This window comes from Neofelis nebulosa, chromosome X (genome assembly GCF_028018385.1).
Source record: "Neofelis nebulosa isolate mNeoNeb1 chromosome X, mNeoNeb1.pri, whole genome shotgun sequence".
Classification (NCBI taxonomy): domain Eukaryota; kingdom Metazoa; phylum Chordata; class Mammalia; order Carnivora; family Felidae; genus Neofelis; species Neofelis nebulosa.
This window is the reverse complement of record NC_080800.1, coordinates 20,728,766-20,754,082: the sequence shown is the minus strand read 5'-3', so window position 1 is coordinate 20,754,082 and position 25,317 is coordinate 20,728,766. Positions and strand designations below refer to the sequence as shown.

Sequence of the window (25,317 nt, the reverse complement as noted above, 5' to 3'; positions counted from 1 at the left end):
GTCGGACGCTTAACTGACTGCGCCACCCAGGCGCCCCTAAGATTTATTTTTAACATTTATTCATTTTTGAGAGTCAGAGACAGAGCATGAGTGGGGGAGGGGCAGAGAGCGAGAGAGGGAGACACAGAATCTGATACAGGCTCCAGGCTCTGTGCTGTCAGCACAGAACATGACACGGGGCTTGAACCCACTGACCTGATCATGACCTGACCTGAAGTAGGAAGCCCAACCAACTGAGCCACCCAGGTGCCCCTGCCTTTTGTGGTTTTAATTGAGCATTTAATATGATTGCATTTTCTCTCCTTTCTTAGCATATCAATTACACTTCTTTTTTCACTTTTTTAGTGGTTGCCCTAGAGTTTGTAATTTATAGTCTAAACTAACCCAAGTCCACTTTCAAACAACATTTTACTAGTAGTGCAAGTACCTTATAAAAACAGAATATTTCTTACCCCTCCCTCTCATTCCTTGTATCATTACAGTCATTCATTCGTAACTGAATATATTGTTGTGGTTATTATTTTGAACAAACTGTTATCAGATGAATTAAGAATAAGAGAAATGAAATGTTTGCTCTTACCTTATTGGTTCTTGAATGCTTCTCCTTTCTTTATGTAGATTTGAATTGCTGACCTACATCATTTTCTTTATCCCTAAATAACTTTTATTTTATTTTTTCTTTTTTTTTTTTTTTTTTAAATTTTTTTTTTTTTCAACGTTTTTAATTTTATTTTTGGGACAGAGAGAGACAGAGCATGAACGGGGGAGGGGCAGAGAGAGAGGGAGACACAGAATCGGAAACAGGCTCCAGGCTCCGAGCCATCAGCCCAGAGCCTGACGCGGGGCTTGAACTCACGGACCGCGAGATCGTGACCTGGCTGAAGTCGGACGCTTAACCGACTGCGCCACCCAGGCGCCCCTAAATAACTTTTATTTTAAAGAAGAAATTTTTAAAACATTGCTTGCAAGGCAGGTCTACTCGCAACAAATTCCCTCGATTTTTGTTTGTCTGAGGAGGTCTTTATTTCTTCTCTTTTGAAGGATAATTTTACAGGGTGCAGAATTCTAGGTTGGTTGGAGTTTTTCTCTCAACACGGAATATTTCACTCCATTCTCCTCTTGCTTGCATTGTTTCTGTGGAGACATTATTGTAATTTTTATCCTTGTTCGTCTATAGCTAAGGTGCTTTTTCCCTCTAGCTTGCCCTGAGATTGTTTTTCTTTGGAATTTTTCCTGTTCACTGTTCTCTAACATTTAAATGAAATGATTGGGATTTTGTGATTTGTGGATGAATATATCACTGCTAGAATGAGACAGGGTTTAACATTGATTTTATTCCTATTTTTCCTTATTATAGATATCAGTGCTGAAGTATTTTGTTTACACAAATATTTAGACAGGAATGGAAGAAATCTGTTAGAGTGATGCCACTCGGTCTTTGAACTCCTGAATTATTTGCCTTGTATCACAAAAAGAATTTATTGTTGTCAACAAAATAATTGTAATGGTCTATCAAGTGACAATTTATTAAGGTTCTCTTCGGAATTTGAGGCAAGCAGTGGATTAGAAATGACCCAACCCACAGGAAGATGTGTTCCAAGGTATTAGAATCAGTGGCTTTCTTTTTTTCTGGGAAGTATAACAAAAAGGCTTTACCAAGACTTACCAAATGGTTCTTATTTCTAACCTTTACTCTTTTACTTGAAAGCAACTTATTTAACCAGATACACTGAGAAAGGGTTGGGGAAATGGAAATATTGGTAATTTCATTACACTGTTGTCAATCCACTAATCTTTGATAAAATGGTTTTATCATTTTCTTAAAACTTAGAAAAAACCTAAAAAACCTTGGGGCTGTGGTTTTTGTTTACTAAATCTGCAGAAAACACCATCTAACCTAAGTAACCAAGCTAGTCCTCACTGTCAAACCTGCCAAAAACCTAGAAACTAAGAAAAAGTCTTTTCAATTCAAATATGTTAATGTATTTCTGGAAGTCTTATAAAAAACACTGAGAAATACATTATAAAATGCATTGTATAAAATAGAATCAGTCAAGATTAAAATGATATAGCTCTAATATAATAAGTTACAAACAAGACAACAAATCACTATGCTTAATTTATAGTGATGCAGTGTAATTTATAAGTAAAATAATACCATATTCATAAGGAGAGACGTATGGTAAAAAGACCTGTTATTCCTTCTCTACCGGTGTGTGTGTGTGTGTGTGTGTGTGTGTGTGTGTGTGTACTTAAACTCTGGTGTTTGACTTTTGGGAAAAATTAAATAAAATCAAATGTAAAAATCAGAAATGACCTATCTTTATTAGACACCATGGGTATACATACTTCTATGTATTTAAGAATAGAAAAAGGAATATACTACTAAAAAAATAAATTGGCAGTAGATATTTTGTGTAGGAGAAGGTATAAAATAATACGCCTTTTAGAAGAAGAAATAGGGTAAGCATTATCTGTAAATGGAATAAATATTTTATAATGTGATCTGATAAAATAGATTTTAACTTCCTTTTAAAATGCATGCATATGAAATATGAAAAAAAGCATGTAAATGTTTTATCTACATGTTTATTCCAATGTATTTTGAAAAAAATGATAATTCTAGAAAATATTCCAGCTACATTTCTAAAATGCAGCAGTATCAGCCTGTGCAGCTTTGCCTTGTGGAGTTGATTTTGAAGTGAATAGCTGGCAAAAATGCTTACTTTGAACTAAAAGAGAGAAGGCGTTTCCGGGACTCACCGTGAGTGCTGAGAATAGCCGGGGAAATGCTTACCCTTCACCATATGAAAAAGCCATTTTAGCATTCAGTATTTCTTTCCATTGCTCCTTTTGCTTTGAATTCCTGGGTCTTATCGCTCAAGATCCTTATGTCCTTTGACAATAGTTACGGGAATGAAAATGCAAAGTTGTTAGGCAACAGTTGGCATTATTCCTTACTCTCCCATAATGAGTTTGTAACACCCGGCTTTACCTGTAACAGAAATGTTTTAGGACAGGAAGCTTTTAGAGGTTCATGGTGTTTGCAGTAGTCATTAAGCAAGCTTTCCCTTCGGTTTGGCCTGAAGCCTTAACCCCCTGCCCCTTGCCATGCCACAGAGTAAGATTCGGATGGTGTCTTCCTTTTGCATAGTGGAGTAAGGGTGGTTTTGGACACAGAGGCTTTCTCTGGGACCATGAATTTTAAGAAAGTATACCCTTGGAAGTTGAGGATCTGAAAATTGAGTCCTTTAAAGCCTCTTGTGTTTGGATATCATTTGAAAAGTCTTTGTGTATCCCCAGGAGTATGTGTGTCCTAGTTTGAAGACCATTACTTTTAGACTATCTTGAGTGTCACAAACCACCTTAATGGCAGACAATTCTGTACTGAGGAAAGTTAGGGAGTCTTTTACAAATAGGTGTTTTATGTTGTTGGTTGAAAGACTGGCCCTTGCAGTGATGTGTGTAGTCAGCAAATAAAATGCTTAGGGTGAATTGAAAGAACGTGCTATATTAATTGTGGGGCCTCTGACATCTATGGGTAGGTTTGTTGTAGGGGCTCCCCTGGGTGGAGCATGGGCTTTGCTCATGAAACCACTCTGGTCAGGGTGAGTGCACAGAAAGGCGGCATAATACTTGGTATTTGGTAGAAATAATTGATTCAAAGACCAGAAACTGTGATAAGTGGTAGTACTACAATCTATTTCTCAACCTCAGGCACTAACAGACACAAAATGCCATGGTTTTGTACAATGATTATAATACTTGGATTTCTAATTTTGTAAGCATTATGACCAGTAATACTTTGAAATTTCATTTATGTAAGCTTACCTTGTTGACATTATTTTAGCGAATTGAAACTACCAATTGTAAAGCCCTTTTTTCTTTTTAATTTAACTGCTAACATGGGGTGCCTGGGTGGCTCAGTCAGTTAAACGCCCAACTCTTGGGTTTGGCTCAGGTCATGATCTCATGGTTCATGAGTTCGAGCCCTGCGTTGGATTCTCTGCTGTCAGTGCAGAGCCTGCTTCAGATCCTCTGTCCCCACCACTCCCCTGCTCGTACATTCTCTCTGTCTCTCAAAAATAAACATGAAAAGAAAGTAACATCATTTAACAATAAACACCAGGTGTTGGCAGGGAGGTAGAGAAAGGGGAACCCTCTCCTACTGTTGGTAGGAATGCAGATTGGTGCAGCCACTCTGGAAAACAGTAGGAAGTTTCCTCAGAAAGTAAAAATAGAACTATCCTATGCTCCAACAATCGCACTACTAGCTTTGTTCTCAAAGATTACAAAAATCCTAATTCACAGAGATACATGCACCCTGATGTTTATAGCAGCATTATCTACAATAGCCAAATTAAGGAAAGGGCCCAAGTGTCCATCAACTGATGAATGGATAAAGATGTGGTATATACAAACAACGGAATATTACTCAGCCATAAAAAAGAATGAAATCTTACTGTTTGCAACAACGTGGATCGAGCCAGACAGTATTACGCTAAGTGAAATAAGTCAGAGAAGAGAAATACCATATGATTTCACTCATATGTGGAATTTGAGAAACAAAACAGATGAACATGGGGGTCAGGGGAGGGAGAGAGAACCAAAAAACAGATTCTTAACTATAGAGAACAAACCGATGGTTACCAAAGGGGAGGTGGGTGGGGGGATGCGTGAAATAGGTGATGAGGATTAAGGAGGGCACTTGTCTTGATGAGCACTGGGTGTTGTATGGAACTGTTGAATCACTCTAATGTACACCTGAAACTAATATTATAGTGTGAACTAGAATTTGAATAAACACTTAAATAATAAAAAGTTAGTGTCATTTAAAAACAAGTCAAGAAATTAAAATTTATATTAGATTTTTTTCCCTAAAACAATTTTTAAGGATATGGGTCACCCAATGCCTACTTCTACCTCATTGGAGGGGAATAAAAAAATAATAATGGTGACACTATTCCTACTATAGTAGACATAAAAACTCCATGGACTTGGGTTTATGCTGTCTTGTACTTGAATTGAAATGAAATACTCTGCTAAGACTCCACTTTGCCTGACTGGTGGGAAATAGTCTCTCAGTCCTTGCTGGGCCCTCTTCACCTCTACGGAGTCCAACGAGATGTTAAAATGTTTACAGAAACAAGAGAGGGCTTTCCAGTCTCGAGCCCAGCACTGTTGAGCCTGCAGTGTATGGAATCCCAGTGCCTGGGGCTCCGTGTCGTCATCCCTCGTGAGGCTCTGCCACCAGCCCCTGCTGCTCGTGGGATCCTCAGACTTTTGGCCTCTTCCTCATTTGGAGGAATCTTCTCTCTCTTTGTCTGTTTGCTTACAGAATTCCTCTAAGGACTTCTGGCTTGGAGAAAACAGCAGCCAGGAAGGCAGGCGTGTGTACCAGCAACTTTAACTTCACAGCTTCCATGGGAGAGTTTCTTCCAAGAGGCTGGACACCTGCTTGGAGTGGGAACAGGAAGATAGCCCCAAACACAAATGAATATCCACAGTAATGGTTTCATACTACTCTTAAAAAAATGGCAAATGTTTTTGAGCATTACTCCTCACATCATCATATTCAATTTTCAAAACGTTGCCATGTTTTAAAGACAGTTGATGGAATCTTAAGAGACTGAGTGATTTTCCTTGTAGCAAGGAGCAGAGCTGGGATTAGAACCCAAGTCTGTTTGGTTCCAAAGTTGATTGATTCCTTATGTTAAATTTTCTCTCCTACAGAGTACTGGTAATATTTCATTTTGAACATAGTGAGCTGCCAGTATAGGTTAGCTACAGTACGAGCTCCCACGTAACTCAGTGAATTCATCCATGGAGCATCACTGCTCAGAGGTCTCCATCTGGTTGTCAGTGTGCATTTGCCAAGATTCAGGAACAACAGTGCTGCTTTGGGCGTAATTAATGTTTAGACAATAACTGGTCAGCATGTTCAGCTGCTTCTTGAGGTCACTCCTGGGATATGAAAATAGGACCCCGGACTGACATAAACATCCTGTTTGTTTTCTTCGTGTTTTGTCAGGAGGCTGTTATTTCAGTCATCTAGAAGTTATACCATATTGCTCAGGTGCAGGTTCAAAACGCGGGGAGGATATGACCCAGCCTAGTTTTGTGTTGTTTAAAATAGAAAATTGATGGATCTGAAATCCATTTCTGTTCAGTATGATTGTTGAGGTAGTGTTTTAATAAAGTCCTAACTGAATATTTAAGAAGTCTTAGATCAATATTTAAATTGGGTATCTTGGCCCATAAATAATTGCTATTTATAGTCATAAATCAGTGCATTCAATGAATCAGTATAACATAGTCATCATGGCCCTACTATCTGCCACCCACCACCCACCCCCCCCAAACTGGAGTGATGGGTGATTCAAAAACAGCTGGGGCGCCTGGGTGGCTCAGTCGGTTAAGCGGCCGACTTCGGCTCAGGCCATGATCTCATGGTCCGTGAGTTCGAGCCCCGCGTCGGGCTCTGTGCTGACAGCTCAGAGCCTGGAGCCTGCTTCTGTTTCTGTGTCTCCCTCTCTCTCTGCCCCTCCCCCGTTTGCGCTCTGTCTCTCTCTGCCTTTCAAAAATGAATAAGTGTTAAAAAAAAAAAAAAAAAAAAAAAAAACAAAAACAGGCTGGGTTCTTTACTCAAGATGTTCATAACATGCTTCAGGGGCTTTTGAATGTTGCATACATCAGAATTATCCCTGAAGCTTGTCAAAAATAGAGCTGCCTAGGCCCTACTCTAGACTCAGTATCTTAGTTCATTTGGTCTCCTAAACAAGACACCCAGACTAGCTAGCTTAAAAACAACACAAGTTTACTTCTCACAGTTCTGGAAGCTGGGAACTCCAAGATCAAGGTGCTAACATGGTGTCCCTCTAGTGAGGGCCCTCTTCCTGATTCATGGGTCTTGCCTTCTTGCTGTTTTCTCACATGGTCGAACATTCTAAGGGAGCAATCTGTAGTCTCCTTTATAAGGGCACTAATCCCATTCGTGCGGGTTCCAACCTCAAGACTTAAGCACCAAAGGCCTACCTCCTAAATATCATCACCTTTGGAAGTTAAGATTTTAACAAATGAATTTGTGGGGAGACATTCAGACCATAGCACCCACTGAATCAAAATCTCAGCGAGTGGGACCCAAGCATCTTTATATTTAGCACGTTCCTTAGGCAACTCTGATGTTCATCAAAGTTTTTGAGCCCACCACATGGTTGATGGTGTTTGGGTCACATAAACCACTACAATGTTTTCCATATTGTATTCTATATATGTCTATACATCTCAGGAAGGATGTGTAGGTATACACGTGTATCTAGAGATACACCAGTCTCTTAATTTCATATATATATATATATATATATATATATATATATATATATTTAACCAGATATAACTTTTATATATATATATATATATATATATATATATATGTTGTTGAAATGTGCCTACAGATAAATATCTGTTATTTTAAATTATAATAAACATTAATTGAGCATCTGTATATTTCAGGCACTATTAATTCATTCAATAAATACTTGTTAAAAGCCCACTATGGGCCATCAGAAAATGAAACAAAGAAAAGTCCCTTTCTTCGGGGAGCATATATATTAGTAGAAGAACATCAACAATAAAATAAGAGAGTTCCATGATGAGGAGTGCCATGGCAAGAAGTGAAGCGGGAAAAAGATGGCGACTGCCAAACGGCACTTTCTGTTGGATGGCTGGGAAGCCTTGAGGCCAGGGAGGGAGCGAGCTCTGTGGATATTTGGAGCACTACTGTTTCAGGTTTGATACAAAGTGCAAGGTCCTGACCCGAGCAGGAGCATTCTTGGTGGCTTCAGGAACCGCACGGAGGCAAGGAATGGGCTGAGGTGTGGAACTCGTGGTGGCCTGTGGGCCCCTGGAAGAGTTTCCCTTTCACTGTGAGGGAGATGAGAAGGGTTCTGAGCCCAAGAATGACCGTCGGGCAGGTTTCAAGGTCATTCCGGTGGATGAGGACAGCTGCTGGGGGTGGGCAAGGCTGGGACCAGAGCCTGGCTAGGAGGCCACTGCAGTAGTCCAGAGGAGGGGAGGTGAATGTGCCGGAGGTGGTAAGACGAATGTGGCTTCTGGGCACACTCGGGATGCAGATGCAGCAGGTTTGAGGATGGTTTGGAGGTCAAGCACATGAAGGCTACAATAAGAAGTCTCCCCAGGATGCTGGCTGTGGCCAACGGCTGCCTTTACTCTGTGGCTAGATTGGGTTCGGGTTGTAGGTCGTTCTTTGATTCCCAGGAAATAATTGTATTTTTGTTTTTAAAACATGTATTGCATACTTAAATCTTATAAATTTTTTGTGTGTACAGAAAATCTCTTGAGGGGCGGTCAGGATAGAATGGCTGTAGGACTTTCACTGGGATATTGGTGAACAGGGACTGAACCCACAGTGACATTTCTTCCTGACATGGAGGAAAACTCAGGAAAGTTGCCTTTCCTCACCAACGCCCCCCACCCCCAATATTATGGATAAGGTCATGAGTAATCTTTCTTGTTCAGTTTATTTCAATGCACTTTCATGTAAATCCTCAAAAAATCCTTTCTAAGGCTGACAGTGGATGATCTTAACCCCCATGTGGAGATTCAGGAACCAGAGATCTAGGAAAGATAAGAAACGTTAGAAGGATGAATTCCTCTAGATCAGATCTTCTGTTTTATGACTTCCTATTCTTGAGTATGTGGCCTGATGTGTAGTGACTGGACCTCAGTCCAGAGAACAGAAGTGTGTGTGTGCGCGCGCGCGCGTGCACGTGCACGTACGGGCACAAGTGCATGGTAAGGAATCGCACTTGGGTTATTAAGTACAATGATCTAGTAAAAGAATTGGAAATGATTGTTAAACCTTCTAGAATTCAGGCCTCTTGGTTGCTCTCTGTCAGTTCATTTGGTCATTTTTTTTTTCCCCGAATAGTAATTTTCGCTGTGGGATAAGGAAATAAAAGATACAAGAATCACATTAGGTAGCGTGGAGAATGATTTTAATAAAAGTTGCAGCAGAAAATGCAGTCAAAATCAGCTCTCAAATGGAAAGCTCAGTTGCTGGTAGATTTCAGCTTGCTTCGCTTTCCTGATGCTTTGTTCCTGTAAAAAAACAAAAAACAAAAAACAAAAAAACAAAAAAAAAACCAAAACAACAACAACAAACTGAGTTTGATTATGTCATGTACCAAGTAAGGCTGAGATCCTTTTGTTTTGCTGAATAAGCCCTGTGTGTACCGGGATGGCTGTCAGCAGGGCCTGGGCCAGGTGGCAGCCTTTAACACATTTGTCTGTTTCAGTTTGCAGTGATGACCTCACCCACAAATTCAAAGGTTTCACTGTGATGAACGAAGCAGAGAGATATGAAGCCCTCAGACACTGTCGCTATGTGGACGAAGTCATTAGAGATGCTCCATGGACCCTCACTCCAGAGTTTCTGGAAAAACACAAGGTGCTTCCTCTTCCGTGTTCTCTAAGTAGCAGAATTGGAATCTGGCTCTGCACCTTACCTGCAGAAAGCCCAGAAGCTTCCACTTGCTAGAAGAGGTAGCTTCAGGAACTATCATGTGGTGTCACTTGACATAGCACCTGTCTTCTGCCCAAGCCTGGGGACTGATGTCCTCTTCCATCCTCACTGTGGGCGCTAGAGCTAGACCACCCATGTTCAAGTGTGACCTCTATCCCTTCCAAACTGCGGGACCTTGAGGAAGATACTGAACTAACTTACCTAAACTGTAAACTGGGGGCAGTGTTCGTACTTCCCTCATGGGACTCTTTTGAGAATCTAATGAGATCATCTAAGTAAAACCCTTTGAACGCTGGCTGGCCCCTAGCCCGAGCTCCAAAAATGTTACTGTCGTTATCACCACCATCATCGCTACTGATGCTTATAGATTCGCAGGCATCATTTTTCACGGAACAAATAAACACACACTGTATCCAGAAGAGCAGGGGTCAGCCTTTAAGGAAGGAACTTTATATGTGTGATTTTGTGACCCTGAGACTCCTACTGCTACAAGATTTTTATTAGTTGAAAACATGAGAAATTCTTTTGATCTGCATCAAATTATGTGCTTTGAATCTCCCCACCAGCTCCACATTAGGCCCTATTCTTTCCTTTTATAAGCCGCACACAAAAAAAACAAGATTAAGCTGTTCTAAGAGTTTTCTTTTCTATTTTTAAATTCACGATGTAGAAGAGAGAACACTGATAAATGTGCATGGATAATAGCAGAGGAGACAATTTCTCAGCAAGAATAAAAAGAAAAAGGAGAAACTACAATACGATTTACTTCCAGCAATCACTAACGCGTTTTTATGAAGCATCTATTGTACATTCCACTTGTGCCAGGCGTGCCGGGGGTACCAGTGATGGGCGCGAGGGCTGCCACCTCTTATTTAGCATGTGCCAGGCACCGTGCTGAGGGCTTTGCTCCCACGTGAGTCGCATTCAGTCTCACGGCTACCCTGAGACTTTGTTGTCATTGGAGAGGAAGAGGAACTAAATAGGAGTGTCCCAGGTGATTTTTAGCACTTGTACGTAATTACTTCATTTAATCCAGTGATTGTCAAATGGACTTAAGTTTGCCCTCAAGGGACGTCTGGCGGTGTCTGGAGGCATTTTGGGCTGTCACCGCTGGGGGGCGGGTACCGGCCTCTAGCAGGTAAAGGCCACGGGTGCTACTAAGCTTCCTATGGGACGCCCCTCAAAAAACTGTCCACCTCAAAACGTTGCAGATACCAAGGTTGGGAAATCGTGGTTTCATCCTTACAGCCAACCCAAGAGTTACCTAGCTAGGAAGCGGCGGCACAGGCAGATCAGACTGCTGTTCTAAACTGCGCCTCGAGGTGGAGTGAAGCCTGGTTGCAAAGGGCTTGGACAGCCAGGCAACAGGTTTTCACCGGGTGGAGCAGGAAACAGGGAGCCAGTGAAGATGAGCAGGAGACAGAATGACCCAAAGAAAACTGTTTCCCAAGGAAGTACCCCACCCCCAGCGTGTCACGGAGGGATGGCTTGGAAGGGAGAGAGCCTGCGGTGAGGAAGGTCAGGTGTAGGTTGGTATCAGTAACCCAGGTGACAGGGCCCCGGATTGGGTGTAGTAGCTGCGGGGAGGACGTGATGGGTGCACACGCGTGCATGTACGTTCGCATGTGCACACAGACACGCGCACACACCCCCGTGGGTCTTGTGACCTATGTGTCACGGAGACCGAAGGATGTGGGGGAAGAAGGCCGACTCTGAGGTGTTTGGGACCTAGGTAAACTGGGAAAATGGAGGTTCCACTGCAAGGGGACACTAGCTTTCAGGCGGAATTAAATTTCAAATAGCTTGATTTTAAAGTGACAGCAGAGGGCAGTGAAATAGAAAAGGGTGACTTCAGGCAGATCTGACAAGTCTTCTACCAGCAGCAGCCTTATGTCCCAACGGAAATAGTAGCATGTGCCCCACCTGCCTAACAAGGTGGTCAGGAAGATCAAATAAGAAAAGAGGTGTGGGGGCGCCTGGGTGGCGCAGTCGGTTAAGCGTCCGACTTCAGCCAGGTCACGATCTCGCGGTCCGTGAGTTCGAGCCCCGCGTCAGGCTCTGGGCTGATGGCTCGGAGCCTGGAGCCTGTTTCCGATTCTGTGTCTCCCTCTCTCTCTGCCCCTCCCCCATTCATGCTCTGTCTCTCTCTGTCCCAAAAATAAATAAATAAAAATAAAAAAATAAAATAAAAAAAAATAATAATAAAAATAAAATAAAAAAAAAAAAAAAAAAAAAAAGAAAAGAGGTGTGAATTCATTTTCCCCACGTAAAACACGACTCAAGCGTGAAGGCCTATTGCTATCCATGAGACCAGAAATGGAGGTTTTTTGGGTCCCTCATCATAGCAGGGGTGAGGAAAATCTGAACAACGAATGGATTCTCTAAGGAGAAAGCTTAAAGGCAGATGGACAGAAGGGCAACAAAACCTCCTGTCAGAGGAGAGAGAAAGAGGGACCAGTAGAGGAGACAAACCGACCTCGTTCGCTTTATTTCCTGGAAAAGGAGACATTTGGCAGTCAGGACCTTTCAGTCGAGGATTCAAATCCACATTATAAACTGCTTATTTCAATAGCTTTATTACGAATGCTTGATCTCAAAAAGACATGTGCAGAGGCACCTGGGTGGCTCAGTCAGTTAAGCGTCCGACTTCGGCTCAGGTCATGATCTCGCAGTCTGTGAGTTCGAGCCCCGCGTCGGGCTCTGGGCTGACAGCTCGGAGCCTGGAGCCTGCTTTGGATTCTGTCTCTCCCTCTCTCTCTGCCCTTCCTCCGCTCACGCTCTGTCTCTCAAAAATAAATAAAAGTTAAAAAAAAAAAAGGCATGTGCAAATCACAGACATGCACATCCATCCTAGTGGTGACGTCACTCTTCTCTGTCTCCAACAGATTGACTTTGTGGCCCATGATGACATTCCCTACTCTTCTGCCGGCTCTGACGATGTTTACAAGCATATCAAAGAAGCCGGTGAGTTCCCCTATGCACACCTGTCCACTGCACTATGACCTTGAGGTTTAAACAGAGACCTCTGCCCTGGGCTTGCAGCACATACATGGGAGGCACCGGAATTTCAGATGTCTGCCAAGTAGCCTCTACAAGCTTCTGCTGACATGAGCTAAGGCTCAGTCGGAGGACAGACATCATTTAGGTATTTATACAAGAATTAACTTGAGCACCGAAGTACTCAACTTCTAGTTTGAGGCTCAGTTTTAGGGTTCGTCAGACTGAAACCATAGGACCCTGTTGTTTAGAGGGCATTTTCCTCATTCACATTTAAGTCTCCACAATGAAATGATTTTATACTTACGAGAGCATTCCTTCCAGAAGAAGACAGATAACGGGGTAATTAACAATTTGGACTCCTTGTCTCCAAAGTCAGTCCTGCCTTATGTCATCCTATCACATCACAGTAATATCCTCAGGTACCACAGGCAGAGGGGAAAAAAAGAATGCGTAAATATTTGAGAAATCAGGTAAAGTATTTCCTTCCCCAAACTGTTAAGCAGTGTCATGGAGGGCAGACACAGTGCCTGCACTTTGGAAGTTGTCCCAGTTGTCACCAAGCGTTTCTTTTAAACTCAGGGACTCTAGTCTGCCCCAGGGAGTTATTAGGGGGCTGGAGAGAGGCTGGTTTCCGTCCGTTGCAGACTCCCTGGGGTTCATTCCTTCGTCACCTTCTGTGTTCCTTTTCCTTTGGTGCTAAGGACTTGAGGGAAATCACTGTTGGGGCATCATAACAGGTCTGTGGTTTCTAACCTCCGCGGGATTGTCGGGATTGTCGATGTTCCTTGATAACATTTACCCGCTTCCTGCCCTGATTTACCTGCAACTCCTCGCCTCTTCACCTCCTCTCCTGCATCCTGAGGAAAAGGGGTATGTTTTGTGTCCCAGGCTGACGTCTTTATATGCACCAACCTTCTCCCTTCCGTGGAGCCTGTTTCATTCATTCTTCCTCTCTTTGCCATGCAGGGTTTTCACTCTCTAGTAGTTTCGTCTCAGCTTACAATCTTTGAAAGGCTGTAAGAACTTCAAACAAATAAATCAAACAAGAACAAATAAAACAAATCAAATCCTTCTTCTGCCCTCCCTCTCCCTCCATCTCCAGTCACATCCTGGGTCGGTAGTCCCTTCCTGGCAACCTGCAGGTGCTCTCCCGGTCATTCCCAGATGCCTGCGCTCTCACTGACGTTCCATCCTTCCTCACTTTGGTCATGACCTTTGGACCACCAAATCCAGTGGCCTCGACTCTGTCTTCTGGACATAACAACCCTGCTGTGACTCCTCTCCTCACATGGGTGCTCTTGTCCCCTTCTTCTGGGACACTTGTGGGACCTTCTAATTTCCTTCAGTATCTCTGACTGCTCCCGGATTTTGTTACTGGGTTTCGGTCTCTTGGCCCTGCCCAGCCTCTGCATCTTGCCAGCCTGGGCTCTGCACCGCCTTGCTCAGACCCTAAACTCCAGGCACACGGAGCCTGTCCTCGTGCCCAGACACACCCCTACTTAGTGCCTTGGCTCCAGCTCTTCTCTGGCCTTGGCATGCCCTCGCTCTGAGCGCCTATGCCTACTCCGTGCCCCATTGAGGACCTAGTGCTTGACATGCCCTGTCTCCTTGGGGCATGATTCAGCAGTAGTACCCTCCTGCTACCTTCCTTGGACACTCTTTGCAAATGGACCTTCTTTTCAGCTCCTTTCTGGTGGCATCCTGATAGTTTCTCTCTCTCTCTCTCTGTCTCTCTCTCTGTCCCCCCTCCTCCTCCCCCCTCCCTCTCTCTGTCTCTCCCCTTACCTCCCTCTCTCCCTCCCACTCTTCCTCTCTCCCCCTCCCTCCCTCCAGGTGCGTGTGGGTATCCCTACCTAGAATGAGGTGCCATGGTCTGTGCTGTGTCTCATCCATCTTCACATCCCCCCATAGTCCCTGGTACATTTGTAGTGCTCGTTCAATACTGGCTAAGCAACAGGGTGCTTTCTCAAAAAAGTTTTATTTATTTAAGTAATCTCTACACCCGGCATGGGGCTTGAACCCACGACCCCAAGATCAGGAGTCACACGCTCCTCTGACTGAGCCAGCCAGGCACTCCAGCAAGAGGGTGTTTTTAATGGAGTATGATGGGGAGTTAGCTAAGATGGACGTCTTCTGTTGGCAAGAGCTCTTCCCACTACACAGGGCGTAGGGCCATTTACCTAGATAATTTGGGCACGTACTCTATCTTGTGGAGTTTTTCAAATTACTTAGATTAAGGGGTGATTTGGGGCTGAATTTTATCAGCCTTTGCATCTAATTTGTTTGCTTTCCATTGGTATCATGGCTACTGAGTCCCTCACCCCTTTATTGAAGGGAGATGCCGACTATATGCACTAAATTACTCTGAACCACCAAAGGCCCACAGCCCAACAAAATCTCAGAGAAAGATGGAAGGGTTTGCCATGTGACTTGTTGCAAAAATGACTATGATCTGAATGAAGTATCTTTAAAATTATACCTGTGGATTTGCATTTTTCTTGCTCTGTCTTATAAAAGGCAAGAGAATATAAATCACAAATAATGGGTGCTTTTGGGGGCAGATGTGTAATGGAAAAATAGTCTCTGCTATACACTCACCACCCAACACTTAGTGTTTTCCTGAGCTGACATTTTCAGTCGGTGTCACAGGGTTTCTGGTAGTCACCTAAGAATTAAAATAGTCATTGCTAGGACTTTTTAAATACCCAGTCTCCCCAGATTCTATCCCTTTGGATTATTTTAAAAGACAGACGGGGGAAAGGTAATTCCTTGTACCTTCTTATAGGGTCACATGGTTTTTCTGACCTTAAAAATGGAGATGGCCCCGGTGGAAGGAGGCAGGTAGTGCCTGAATTACGTAGGTTCTCTGTCCACCTGCCTTCACCTGACTGCCTTCCATTAATCTCCTATAAGGCTACCGCTGCCTGAGAAACTTGGAGCAAGGAAGAGTTTGAGGAAAGGATGGGTTGGAATTGGTATTTTAACTAGAGTTAGGTATAGAAGTAGATTATTAATGGCTTGGTTTGTTGTCTGCTGTTTGGCTTTCTATCATACCTCTCCTCTCTGGGCACTGTAAGTATGTCCAAGCATACCTTCCTACATATGTGAAACCATTATCTGGCACATCCGGCCCCCTGCTCTTGTGAGTTAGCATTTGCTTTACTGGGAGATTTCAAGAAGTGTGATATACCCATTATACTTGAGCTGTCCCCATCACAGCCTTCTTCCCCTCTTCCTGGGAACCACTGGCACTCCACCCACGTTGGCCCCGCTGTCCCTTACTTTCAGCCCACTGCCACTAAAGCCTTTTCCTGGTACATATGGACCTTCGGACTCTTGAGGTAGGATGGGCTCCAAAGGGTTAAAAACCCAGTCTCCTAGCCCCTCCTTGGCATCACTGCCACTTCCTGATAGAACTGGGACTTCTCCATCTCCCGTGATGGGGGAGCTCCTACCTCCCAAGGCAGCCCATTCCAACTTTGGATCATTTGGACTCTCATTGGTGAAACCATGAATTCCCTGAGTGCGTCCACAAGCCAGGAATTGTTGGAGGGGAAATGGTATGCAAATACAAATAAGACCTAGTTCTCACCCGTGGGAGATGGCAGAGACAAAATAATTACCTCAAAATATTAGAAGCCTGTGGAGGGGTGTGTGCTATAGGCTGGGGATGCATGTCCGAAGGTGGGAGCTTATGAAGCGTACCGCATTTGGAGAAAATCAAATGTTCATGCCGTATAGGGTGTGTAGAGGTGAGAGCAGAGACGGCGATTGGCAGGATGGGGTAGTGTAGATTTAATTCTATATGTCACATGGAGCCAGGTGCCATTCCGAGTCAGGGAAGTGCCATGAACACTCTTGTGGGGGTCTCTTGTGGGGGAAGGATCAACCAGGTAGGAGGACAGGAGTCATTTCTGCAACTGAACCTACTCAGGAGCTCCCATTTCCCCAGATGACAGGGAATGACACCCTGGACATTTACAGTACTCGACACTGTGCTAGGTCTGCACTGGGACTGTGTAGAGTCAGCTTTTGGCCTTTTTCTCCTGGGGTGATCTCTGTTCCTGGGCCCTATGTGTTGGCCTGGCATGGGGTAGGGAACTGGTTCTTGCTTATCTTTCATTGTATGGTATCGGACCCGCTCAGCCATCATCTGTGGCGATGAAGCCCCCCATAATAGCCTTCTGACATCCAGCCACCTCTCCATTTGGCCTGTCCTTGCCACAGCCTCTGCTACAGGATCCCATCCCTATGCTCTGGGTGTGCCGCCCAGCGGTCATGCAGATTTTAAATCTCTGCTACCTTCAGTGTTTCTCCAGAGGGCCCCTGGGAACTTTACAAATGTCTTCCCTAATCTACTGGACAGCTGTGGGAGGGGCCATGTCAGTCCCGCCTGACGCGCCCACTGTAAGGAATGCTCTACTGAGGCCTCCCCATGTTGGCATGGGGTCTCTGGGAGACCATTTTCTCCCAAAGTTCCTGAAGGTGAATGGGGTACCAGCCCCTCTGGTCTGGGCTGTCTAATGGGTTCACTTGCCTGTCCCTGCCCCTGGGGTTTGACTCTGAGTGGGGGCAAGGGACAGGCCCCGCTCACATTTTCTCACTTCCATCCTTCCCCTCCTTATCCCTCTCCGGATTCTTTCCCCTCGATCTCAGGAGGGGCTTTTCCTCTGCCGGGAGGGTAAGACGCTGCCACGTGGTGAACTGCATGTTTTCCCCACTCCAAGGCTTACAGGAAAACACTCCTCACTCTGAGTCCACTCAGCCTCTGCTTCTTAGTAATGAAAGGGGCACTTTCTGGGATTTAGAAAACCTTTTTTTTTGTAGTCCTCAAAGCATGGCTCTTTCAAGTGAAAGCCTTACCTTTCAAAACTGTTCTCTTTGAAACGAGCCTTCAAAAGAGCCCGTTTCAGAAGTCAGAAGCTGAACGCCTTCTCCTGTATTCTTAGCTGCAGCTTCTTTCCCCTGAGATAATGGAGGTCTCCCCGTCAGTGCCAACAGGACCTCAGGACAGACATCATCCCCAGAAATGAACACGACGTTGGATAATATTTCAGAAAATTATTCTGTTACCTATAATATACTTAGTCTTCCTGATGGTGTTTTCGTTGGTTCAAACCCTTTTGGGGCCAGCTGGGGAAGCTCCATGCACCCCGCACCAGGGCTGGTCGTCAGGTCTCTGCTGTGTTCTCAGAAAGGCCTCCCCCTGGCGGTGGTCAGGAGCACTGGGTAAGAACAAGAGGCCTGACACTCTCACATGCCAGTCTTGTCTTGTTTATAAGAAGTTCCAAGAAGGAAACCCCATATGCTTCAGACTTGGAAGGCTGCTGAGGAACATAGCAGGGGTAGGAGGGGAGAAGGTGTGGAGACACTGGCTGATGAATCAGTTGTAAGGAGGTGGGTTATGGCATAGGGAGGTTATTACCTTTTTCAGTCTTTGGAAGATCTGACCTATGAGCCAGCTGCTCCTTCCCTACAATGGCCATGAAGGACCTGGTATAGACCAGAGCTTGTCAAATGTAAATGGGACTACAGATCCCTACAAGATCTCTGTCTCTCTTTTTTCTTCTTTTTTCTCTTTTCTCTTTCTTCTCTCTCTCCCTCTCTCTCTCCCTCCTCCCCTCTTCTTTCCTCCTTCCTTTCCTTTCTTATTTTCCTCCTTTCTTTTCTTTTCTCTTCTCTCCCTCCCTGTACAGTTAACATACAATGTTATATACAATCAGAAAGACCAATACCGTATGATTTCACTCATAGGTGGAATTTAAGAAACAAAATAGAGGGACATATGGGAAGGTGGGTGAAGAGAAGAGAGGGAAACAAACCACAAGAGACTCTTAATGATAGAGAACAAACTGTGGGTGATGGAGGGAGGTGGGTGGGAGATGAGCTAGATGGGTGATGGGTAGTAAGGAGGGCACTTGTGATGAGCGCTGGGTGTTGTAAGTGATGAATCACAAATTCTACTCCCGAAACCAATACTGCACTGTATGTTAACTAAAATCGAAATTAAAAAAATAGAGCGTTAGTTTCAGGTGTACAATATAGCGATTCAATAATTCTGTACATGACCCAGTGCTCATCATCATAAGTGTACTCTTAATCCCCATCACCTGTTTCACCTATCCCCTCACCCACCTCCCCTCTGGTAACTATCAGTTTTCTATAGTTAAGAGTCTATTTCTTGGTTTGTCTGTCTTTTTCCCCCCTTAGCTCATTTGTCCGTTTCTTAAATTCCACATATGAGTGAAATCATATGGTATTTGTCTTTCTTTGACTAATTTCACTTGGCATTATACCCTCTAGATCCATCCATGTCATTGCAAATGGCAAGATTTCATTTTTTTATAGCTAAGTAGTATCCCATTGTACATATATCCCACATCTGCTTTATCCATTCATCTATCAGTGGACACTTAGGTTGCTCTACATCTTGGCTATTGTAAATAATGCTGCAGGAAACATAGGAGTGTGTATATCTTTTTGAATGAGAGTTTTCGCATTTTTTGGGTAAATACCTCGTAGTGCCATTACTGGATCCTAGGGTAATTGTGTTTTTAATTTTTTGAGGAACCTCCATAGCCTTTTTCACAGTGGCTGCCCCAGTTTGCATTCCTACCAACAGTGCATGAGGGTTCCTTTTCCTCCACATCCTTACCAACATTTGTTGTTTCGTATTTGATTTTAGCCATTCTGACAGATGTGAGGCGGTGTCTTATTGTGGTTTTGATATGCATTTCCCTGGTGATGAGTGATGTGAACATCTTTTCACATGCCTTCATGTCTTCTGCCCATTTTTAATTGGATTATTATTATTTTTTTTTTTTTTGGTGTTGAGTTGTATAAGTTCTTTATATGTTTTGGATACTAACCCCTAATGGGATAGGTCATTTACAAATATCTGCTCCCAATCAGTAGGTTGTCCTTTTGTTTTGTTGGTTTGTTTCCTTTGCTGTACAGAACCTTTGTAATACACCCAATAGTTTTCTTTTGCTTTTGTTTTCCTTGCCTTAGGAGACATTCTGACAGATCTCTTTAAATGCAGATTTGGATTCGGTAGGTCTAGTAGGACCTAAGATCCCCATTTCTTTTTTTTTTAATGTTTATTTTTGAGAGAGAGAGAGAGAGAGACCGAGTGTGAGCGGAGGAGGGGCAGAGAGAGAGAGAGAGAGAGAGAGACAGAATCAGAAGCAGGCGCCAGGCTCTGAGCTGTCAGCACAGAGCCCGACACAGGACTCAAACCTACACAACGTATGATCATGACGTGAGCTGAAGCCAGACACCCAGTTGACTGAGCCACCCAGGTGCCGCTAAGATCCCCATTTCTTTTTTATTTATTAAAAAAACTCTTTTAATGTTTACTTTTGAGAGAGAATGTGAGCGGGGGACGGGCAGAGAAAGGGAGACACAGAATCCAAAGCAGGCTCCAGGATCTGAGCTATCAGCTATCAGTGCAGGGCTCCAACTCACGAACCATGAGATCGTGACCTGAGCTGAAGTTGGACGCTTAACCGACTGAGCCACCCAGGTGCCCTAAGATCCCCATTTCTAACGAGCTCCCAGGTTGGTAGATACAGTAAGTCCATAGACCTCACTCAGAGTAGCAAGAATCTAGACCAGGTATCTGGTTCACCCAGGGTTACTTCCAGGGTGAATTGAATCAACATTTCCTGGGGTGATAGCTTCTCACCTACCTTGGAGAGTGAAAACATGCATTTGGTCGTGGTTTCATTTCTTGGTGAGTAGCCTCTAGTGAGCTAAGAAAAAGTTGCATTCCTGATTTTAGGGTATAGGAACAGGCCCAATAATTTCCTGACTCAAAGCAATGGAGCACCCTATTGTTGCATAACAAATTAGGAGCCACTTTATTTTGCTCGTGATTTCGTAGGGCAGAATTTCAGCCAGGGCTTGGCTGGGTGGTTCTTGCTTGGGGTCTCTCCAATGGTTGTACTCCGCTGTGGGCTGGGGCTGTAGTCATCTGAAGGCCCACTTGGGCTGGAGGTCCCAGGTGGTGCTCTTGTATGGCTGGCAGTGGGTGGTCGTTTGTCAGCAAGGAGCTCAGCTGGGGTTGACACTGTAGCACCTACCTGTGGCCTCTCTGTGTTGCATGGGCTTCTAAAAAGCATGGTGGCTGAGTTCCAAGAATGTGTGTCCTAAGAGGAGGCATTTGGAGAGTTAGCAATCTTGACAGAAGCCTCAAGCCTTCTTTGGCCCTAGCCTTGGAGGTCAGCCAGCGTCACTTCTACCACATTCTCTTGGTTGCAAGCAAGTCACTCAGGCCAGCTCAGATTCCAGGGGAAGGGGACTGTGCCCATATTTAATCTACCCTAATTCCCATTTTCGCATTGAGTAGTCAGGTGGTTTTCTACTTGGCCTGGGAGTATGGGCATAAGGCTCTGCGTGACTTTACGTATGCACAGGGCCATTGATCTGTTCTGCCGATTCCTCACCAGGGGAGAGCCGTAGGAGAGAAGGCCCGAGTATTCACGGTGAGGGAAAGATGCTCAGAAATGGCCCAGGCATCCACATGTGGCGTTTTCATTCTAATTGAGGTCTATTTTGAAAGGCCAAAGTCACTTTAAATGAAGCCAGAGATATCGAGGGCATGAATTAAACTTTACAGCACTCTGCTTTGCTTGTCGGAACTACATGTCAAAACCCTCCAGCAAAGCTGGATGAAAGGATGGAGCTTAAGTGAAGTAGGCTGTCAGGCCCACGGTCCTCATCATCCTGCTAATATTGCCTACTACTGTCGAAAGTTTCCTTCATGAACATGTGCTTGGCTGCTTCTTAAAATAGCTCCATAACCAAACACTGCAATTCGGGAAAGCACGATAAAAAAGGTTCTCTGATCATGCTCATTACTGAATATTTTTAGCAGAGCACTAATTAGGATTTGGAGGAAGCCGGGTGCCTCATTATGTCAGCAGAGGGCTTGGCTTCTTTCAGAGACGTACCTCCCCACCAGCCAAAGCAAGTCTGTCCCCGCCCTAAACCTTCGGTAACTCAGCCACAGCGACCTCGCTCTGTGGCTTCACAGAAAGGGTGAGCTCATGTCACCAGTGTCTCATTGACTTGGTAAAATCTACTAGTAACTAGAAATCTTCTTAACATGTCACCAGGCAGCAGGGGTGTGGGAAAAGCGTCTGCCTGCTGACAGATGGGACATAGCCCTCCCCAGAAAGTTCCCTGCTCCACCCACCAAGGTGGGGATGTTGTCTCGGCCCCCCAGCTTGGGACCACTCAGTGTTCCCCGCCCACCAGAGCCCCCTGCGCAGCTGGTCACTTGGATGCTATTTATATTCATGTGTTTGGATGTTTGTGTCCTCTGCCTTCCATTTGATTTTTTGCGTTGGAGTCCTTATTCTCAGAAAGTGATAAAAGAAGTTTTGGGCATAGTAGTAAACCCCAGCTCTGTCTTTGAGCCACAGAATATTAGAAGCCCGGTGCTTTGTCTCAAACGTCAGCAGTGCCAGCCTGCTGCTGATACTGTGAATGTACACATGATATCAAAAGAGAGCTCAAAGGGACACCTTAGGAGGGGCCAGAAGACTGAAAAGTTCATCAGTGTCAATAGAATCAAAGAGAACTGGGTTTGGAAAGGCACTCAGAGATCAATGTTCATCTAGTCAGCTCTTCAGCAAATATTCTTACAGTGCCTGCTTGTCACCCAGTGCTGAGAATATAGAGGAGATTAAGACAGGAGTTCTTTCCCTCGTGTAGCTTGTTGTCAAGTAGGGAAGGCAGTTATTGAATAAGCTGTTTTCTACAGACTTTGGAATATGTGAAGGGAGAGAAAGAAAGCCTAAAGAGCCAGTCTGGGGGTTAAGGGATTGCTTCGAGGAAGTGACGCTAACGGTGAAACCCAGGGGATGACAGGGGGTCAGCTGAGTAGAGAGCACATGTGTGGCAGAGTGAGGGGATGGGCCCAGCCCTCTCAGGACACCGAAGCCCAGTGTCGGGGGGCTCAGGCAAGCCCACTTTGTCACACAGCTCTACAGAACCCAGCGAGAATGGTGCCCCCTATTGGCAGTGTCGTCCAGGGGCCTTGGCTCAGGCAATGAAGTGGGGGAGAGGGTCTGAGATGGGACTGGAGAGTATGGCTCTTGCCACATGACGAGTGGATTGAGGGCACCAAAAATGACATCGCTGGAGACTGGTTTTGAGGCTCTTGCTGTAATCTTTGAACTAGATGGTGTTAGATTGGTTTAGATAATGGTGAAGAAAAGTGGGTGAGTCAGAGAGCTTTTTAGGAGGTAGGTTGGTGCCTGGAAGGAGACGGATTGGACGTAGTTGAGTGAGGGAGAGGGAGGTGGCGCAGATGATCCCAAGGCCATCTTGTCCGGCCGCCTCACTTCTCAGTTTTGGACACTGAGGTTAAGTAACTTGCCTTCTGAGGTGTGAGTCTTGCCCAAGTCTCCAAACTGAGAACCCAGTACCCTTGTCCCCAGGCCCTGTCCATCATGCTGTCCCACCCCTGAGATCTCAGAGTGGCCCTAATCACACTGGGGAGAAATATCTTAATTGCCAACGTGTCGTTTCAGTTGACAACACAAGTGTGAATATAAACCACATTCTTGTCTCGATAACATTTGTGACCTCTTGATAGCCCTGTATTTGTTCACCCAAATAGATCTCTGAGGACATTAAAGAAAGTCTCCTAGAACTTGGCATTCTCTGTGCTTATTTTTACTCAGTCCCATGTGTTCTAAATGAAAGAGTCTTGAGTGGTGAAACCACCAAGCAGAGTAGACTCTTCTTGTTTTTTTTTAAATTTTTTAATGTTTGTTTATTTTTGAGAGAGAGAGAGAGAGAGAGAGAGAGAGAGAGAGAGAGAACAAGTGGGGGAGGGACAGAGAGAGAGGGAGACACAGAATCTGAAGCTGGATCCAGGCTCTGAGCTGTCTGTACACAACCTGACGCGGGGCTCGAACTCATGAACCATGAGATCATGAACTGAGCCAAAGTCGGATGCTCAACCGACCGAGCCACCCAGGCACCCCCAGAGTAGACTGTTCTTAGGGAGGTAAAGTCATCTAGCATCCCAAGGGCATGTCTTCAAATCAGAGACAACAAAATAGTACACTTTTTCATCTTTTCCTCAGTCTGATGAGATGCAGACTTCCTTAGGGAAGAAAGGAAGTTGGGCCATGACCTAATTCATTGGCTCAATTGTTAGGCTCTATTCACTTACTCGTTTCATTTGCATTTATCCATCACCTTCCATGTGCCAGGAATGGGCACTGAGCTGGGGGCTGATAATGCAGAGATAGTCGAGGCATAATCTCTACTTTCAGAATATTCCCCTTTTGACAAGGAGGCAGGTATTTAAAATAGTTGTGTTGAGGGGCGCCTGGGTGGCTCAGTCGGTTAAGCGTCCAACTTCAGCTCAGGTCACGATCTCGCAGTCCGTGAGTTCGAGCCCCGAGTCAGGCTCTGGGCTGATGGCTCAGAGCCTGGAGCCTGCTTCCGATTCTGTGTCTTCCTCTCTCTCTGCCCCTCCGCCATTCATGCTCTCTCTCTCTCTGTCCCCAAAATAAATAAACGTTAAAAAAAATAAAATAGTTGTGTTGATGGAAGCCACATTTGTATCCTAGAGGTTGTGGATTCTACTCAGTGATGGCAGGAAAGGCTTCCCAGGGGCACAACCTTGAAGCTGGACCCCACAGACTAAGGAGAAGCACCGTGGCTGGTGCGAGCAGGGAAGGGGATCCAAGGCTTGGTATGAGTCAATGCCAGGTGCGTGCCCGCTGCCTCCAGGGAGCAGGTCCGGGGGGCGGAGCATGCAGTGTTGTGGCGGGAGGAAGTGTGCGGAACCAGGTGTGGAACAGCCACCTGGGGCCACGTGTGAAAGCCTCCCTCACACACCCAGGAGCTGCAACTCTGTCCCGGAAAAGAGAGCTAGTAAAGAAAACAGGTCTTACTTTTTTCTTTTTATCTCCTCTTTGCTACTTGAACAGGAATGTTTGTTCCAACACAGAGAACGGAAGGCATCTCAACATCAGACATTATCACCAGGATTGTCCGTGACTATGATGTTTATGCCCGACGCAACCTCCAGAGAGGGTACACAGCCAAGGAACTAAATGTCAGCTTTATAAATGTAAGTGTGCCGCCCGGTATCCTGTGACAACTGTCATGTCACGCAAGCACTGCCACCATTTGTTGGATGTCTACTATATGCCATACAGTGTTCTTTCCTAAAAAGTTTTTATTTAAATTCCAGTGCCACTGTCTTCCTGATGTTTTATATTCATTGTCTCGGTTCAGTCTGCACAACAACCCAATGATGTATTAACCCCGTTTTACAGATGGAGAAACCACTGTCCAAAGGGCTAACCTAAGTCAGCCAAAGCACGCGGTAGCGAGCTCCACATTTTATAAAGGAGTTACCTCCCGTCCCCTTGCTCCAAGCTGCCTCTTCTACTGTTCTCAGACTTGCGGGAAGGGTTTCTGGGAGATGGGCCCTCGGGAAAGGCAAGTGTTGTCTTCCCCTCAAAGGGAAGGAAGGAAGGCAAAGGCAATGAAAAGCGAAACCAGAGGCAATGAATTTAAAATTTTCACTTTATTAAGGCCTTACAGATGCTCATTAGAAACCTTAACAGCCATCATCATCATCATCATCACTGTCCAGAGAAATTACAGCTGGTTAAATAAAGCCTAATGTCTTTGGCTTCCTTTTGTATTTGTGCCGTATTCCCACAGAGCTGCTGTTAGTTTAATAACAGAGCAACTGTTAAAACAACTTGAAAACAACTAAAACAGGCTGTTAAAAA

General features: G+C 44.7%; 1 protein-coding gene across 18 annotated transcripts in view; it reads left to right on the top strand.

Annotated features, from left to right (window-relative positions):
• Window positions 1-25,317, top strand: part of PCYT1B (phosphate cytidylyltransferase 1B, choline) — a 148,987-nt gene that overhangs the window by 90,489 nt on the left and 33,181 nt on the right. For 17 of the 18 annotated variants that reach the window (XM_058713662.1, XM_058713664.1, XM_058713661.1 and 14 more), the window contains 3 exons: window positions 9,318-9,469; window positions 12,430-12,508; window positions 24,502-24,644. In XM_058713662.1, coding sequence (XP_058569645.1) covers window positions 9,318-9,469; window positions 12,430-12,508; window positions 24,502-24,644 — 374 coding nt within the window. The remainder of the gene's footprint in view (window positions 1-9,317; window positions 9,470-12,429; window positions 12,509-24,501; window positions 24,645-25,317) is intronic. The other variant, XM_058713660.1, reaches the window with a different exon arrangement.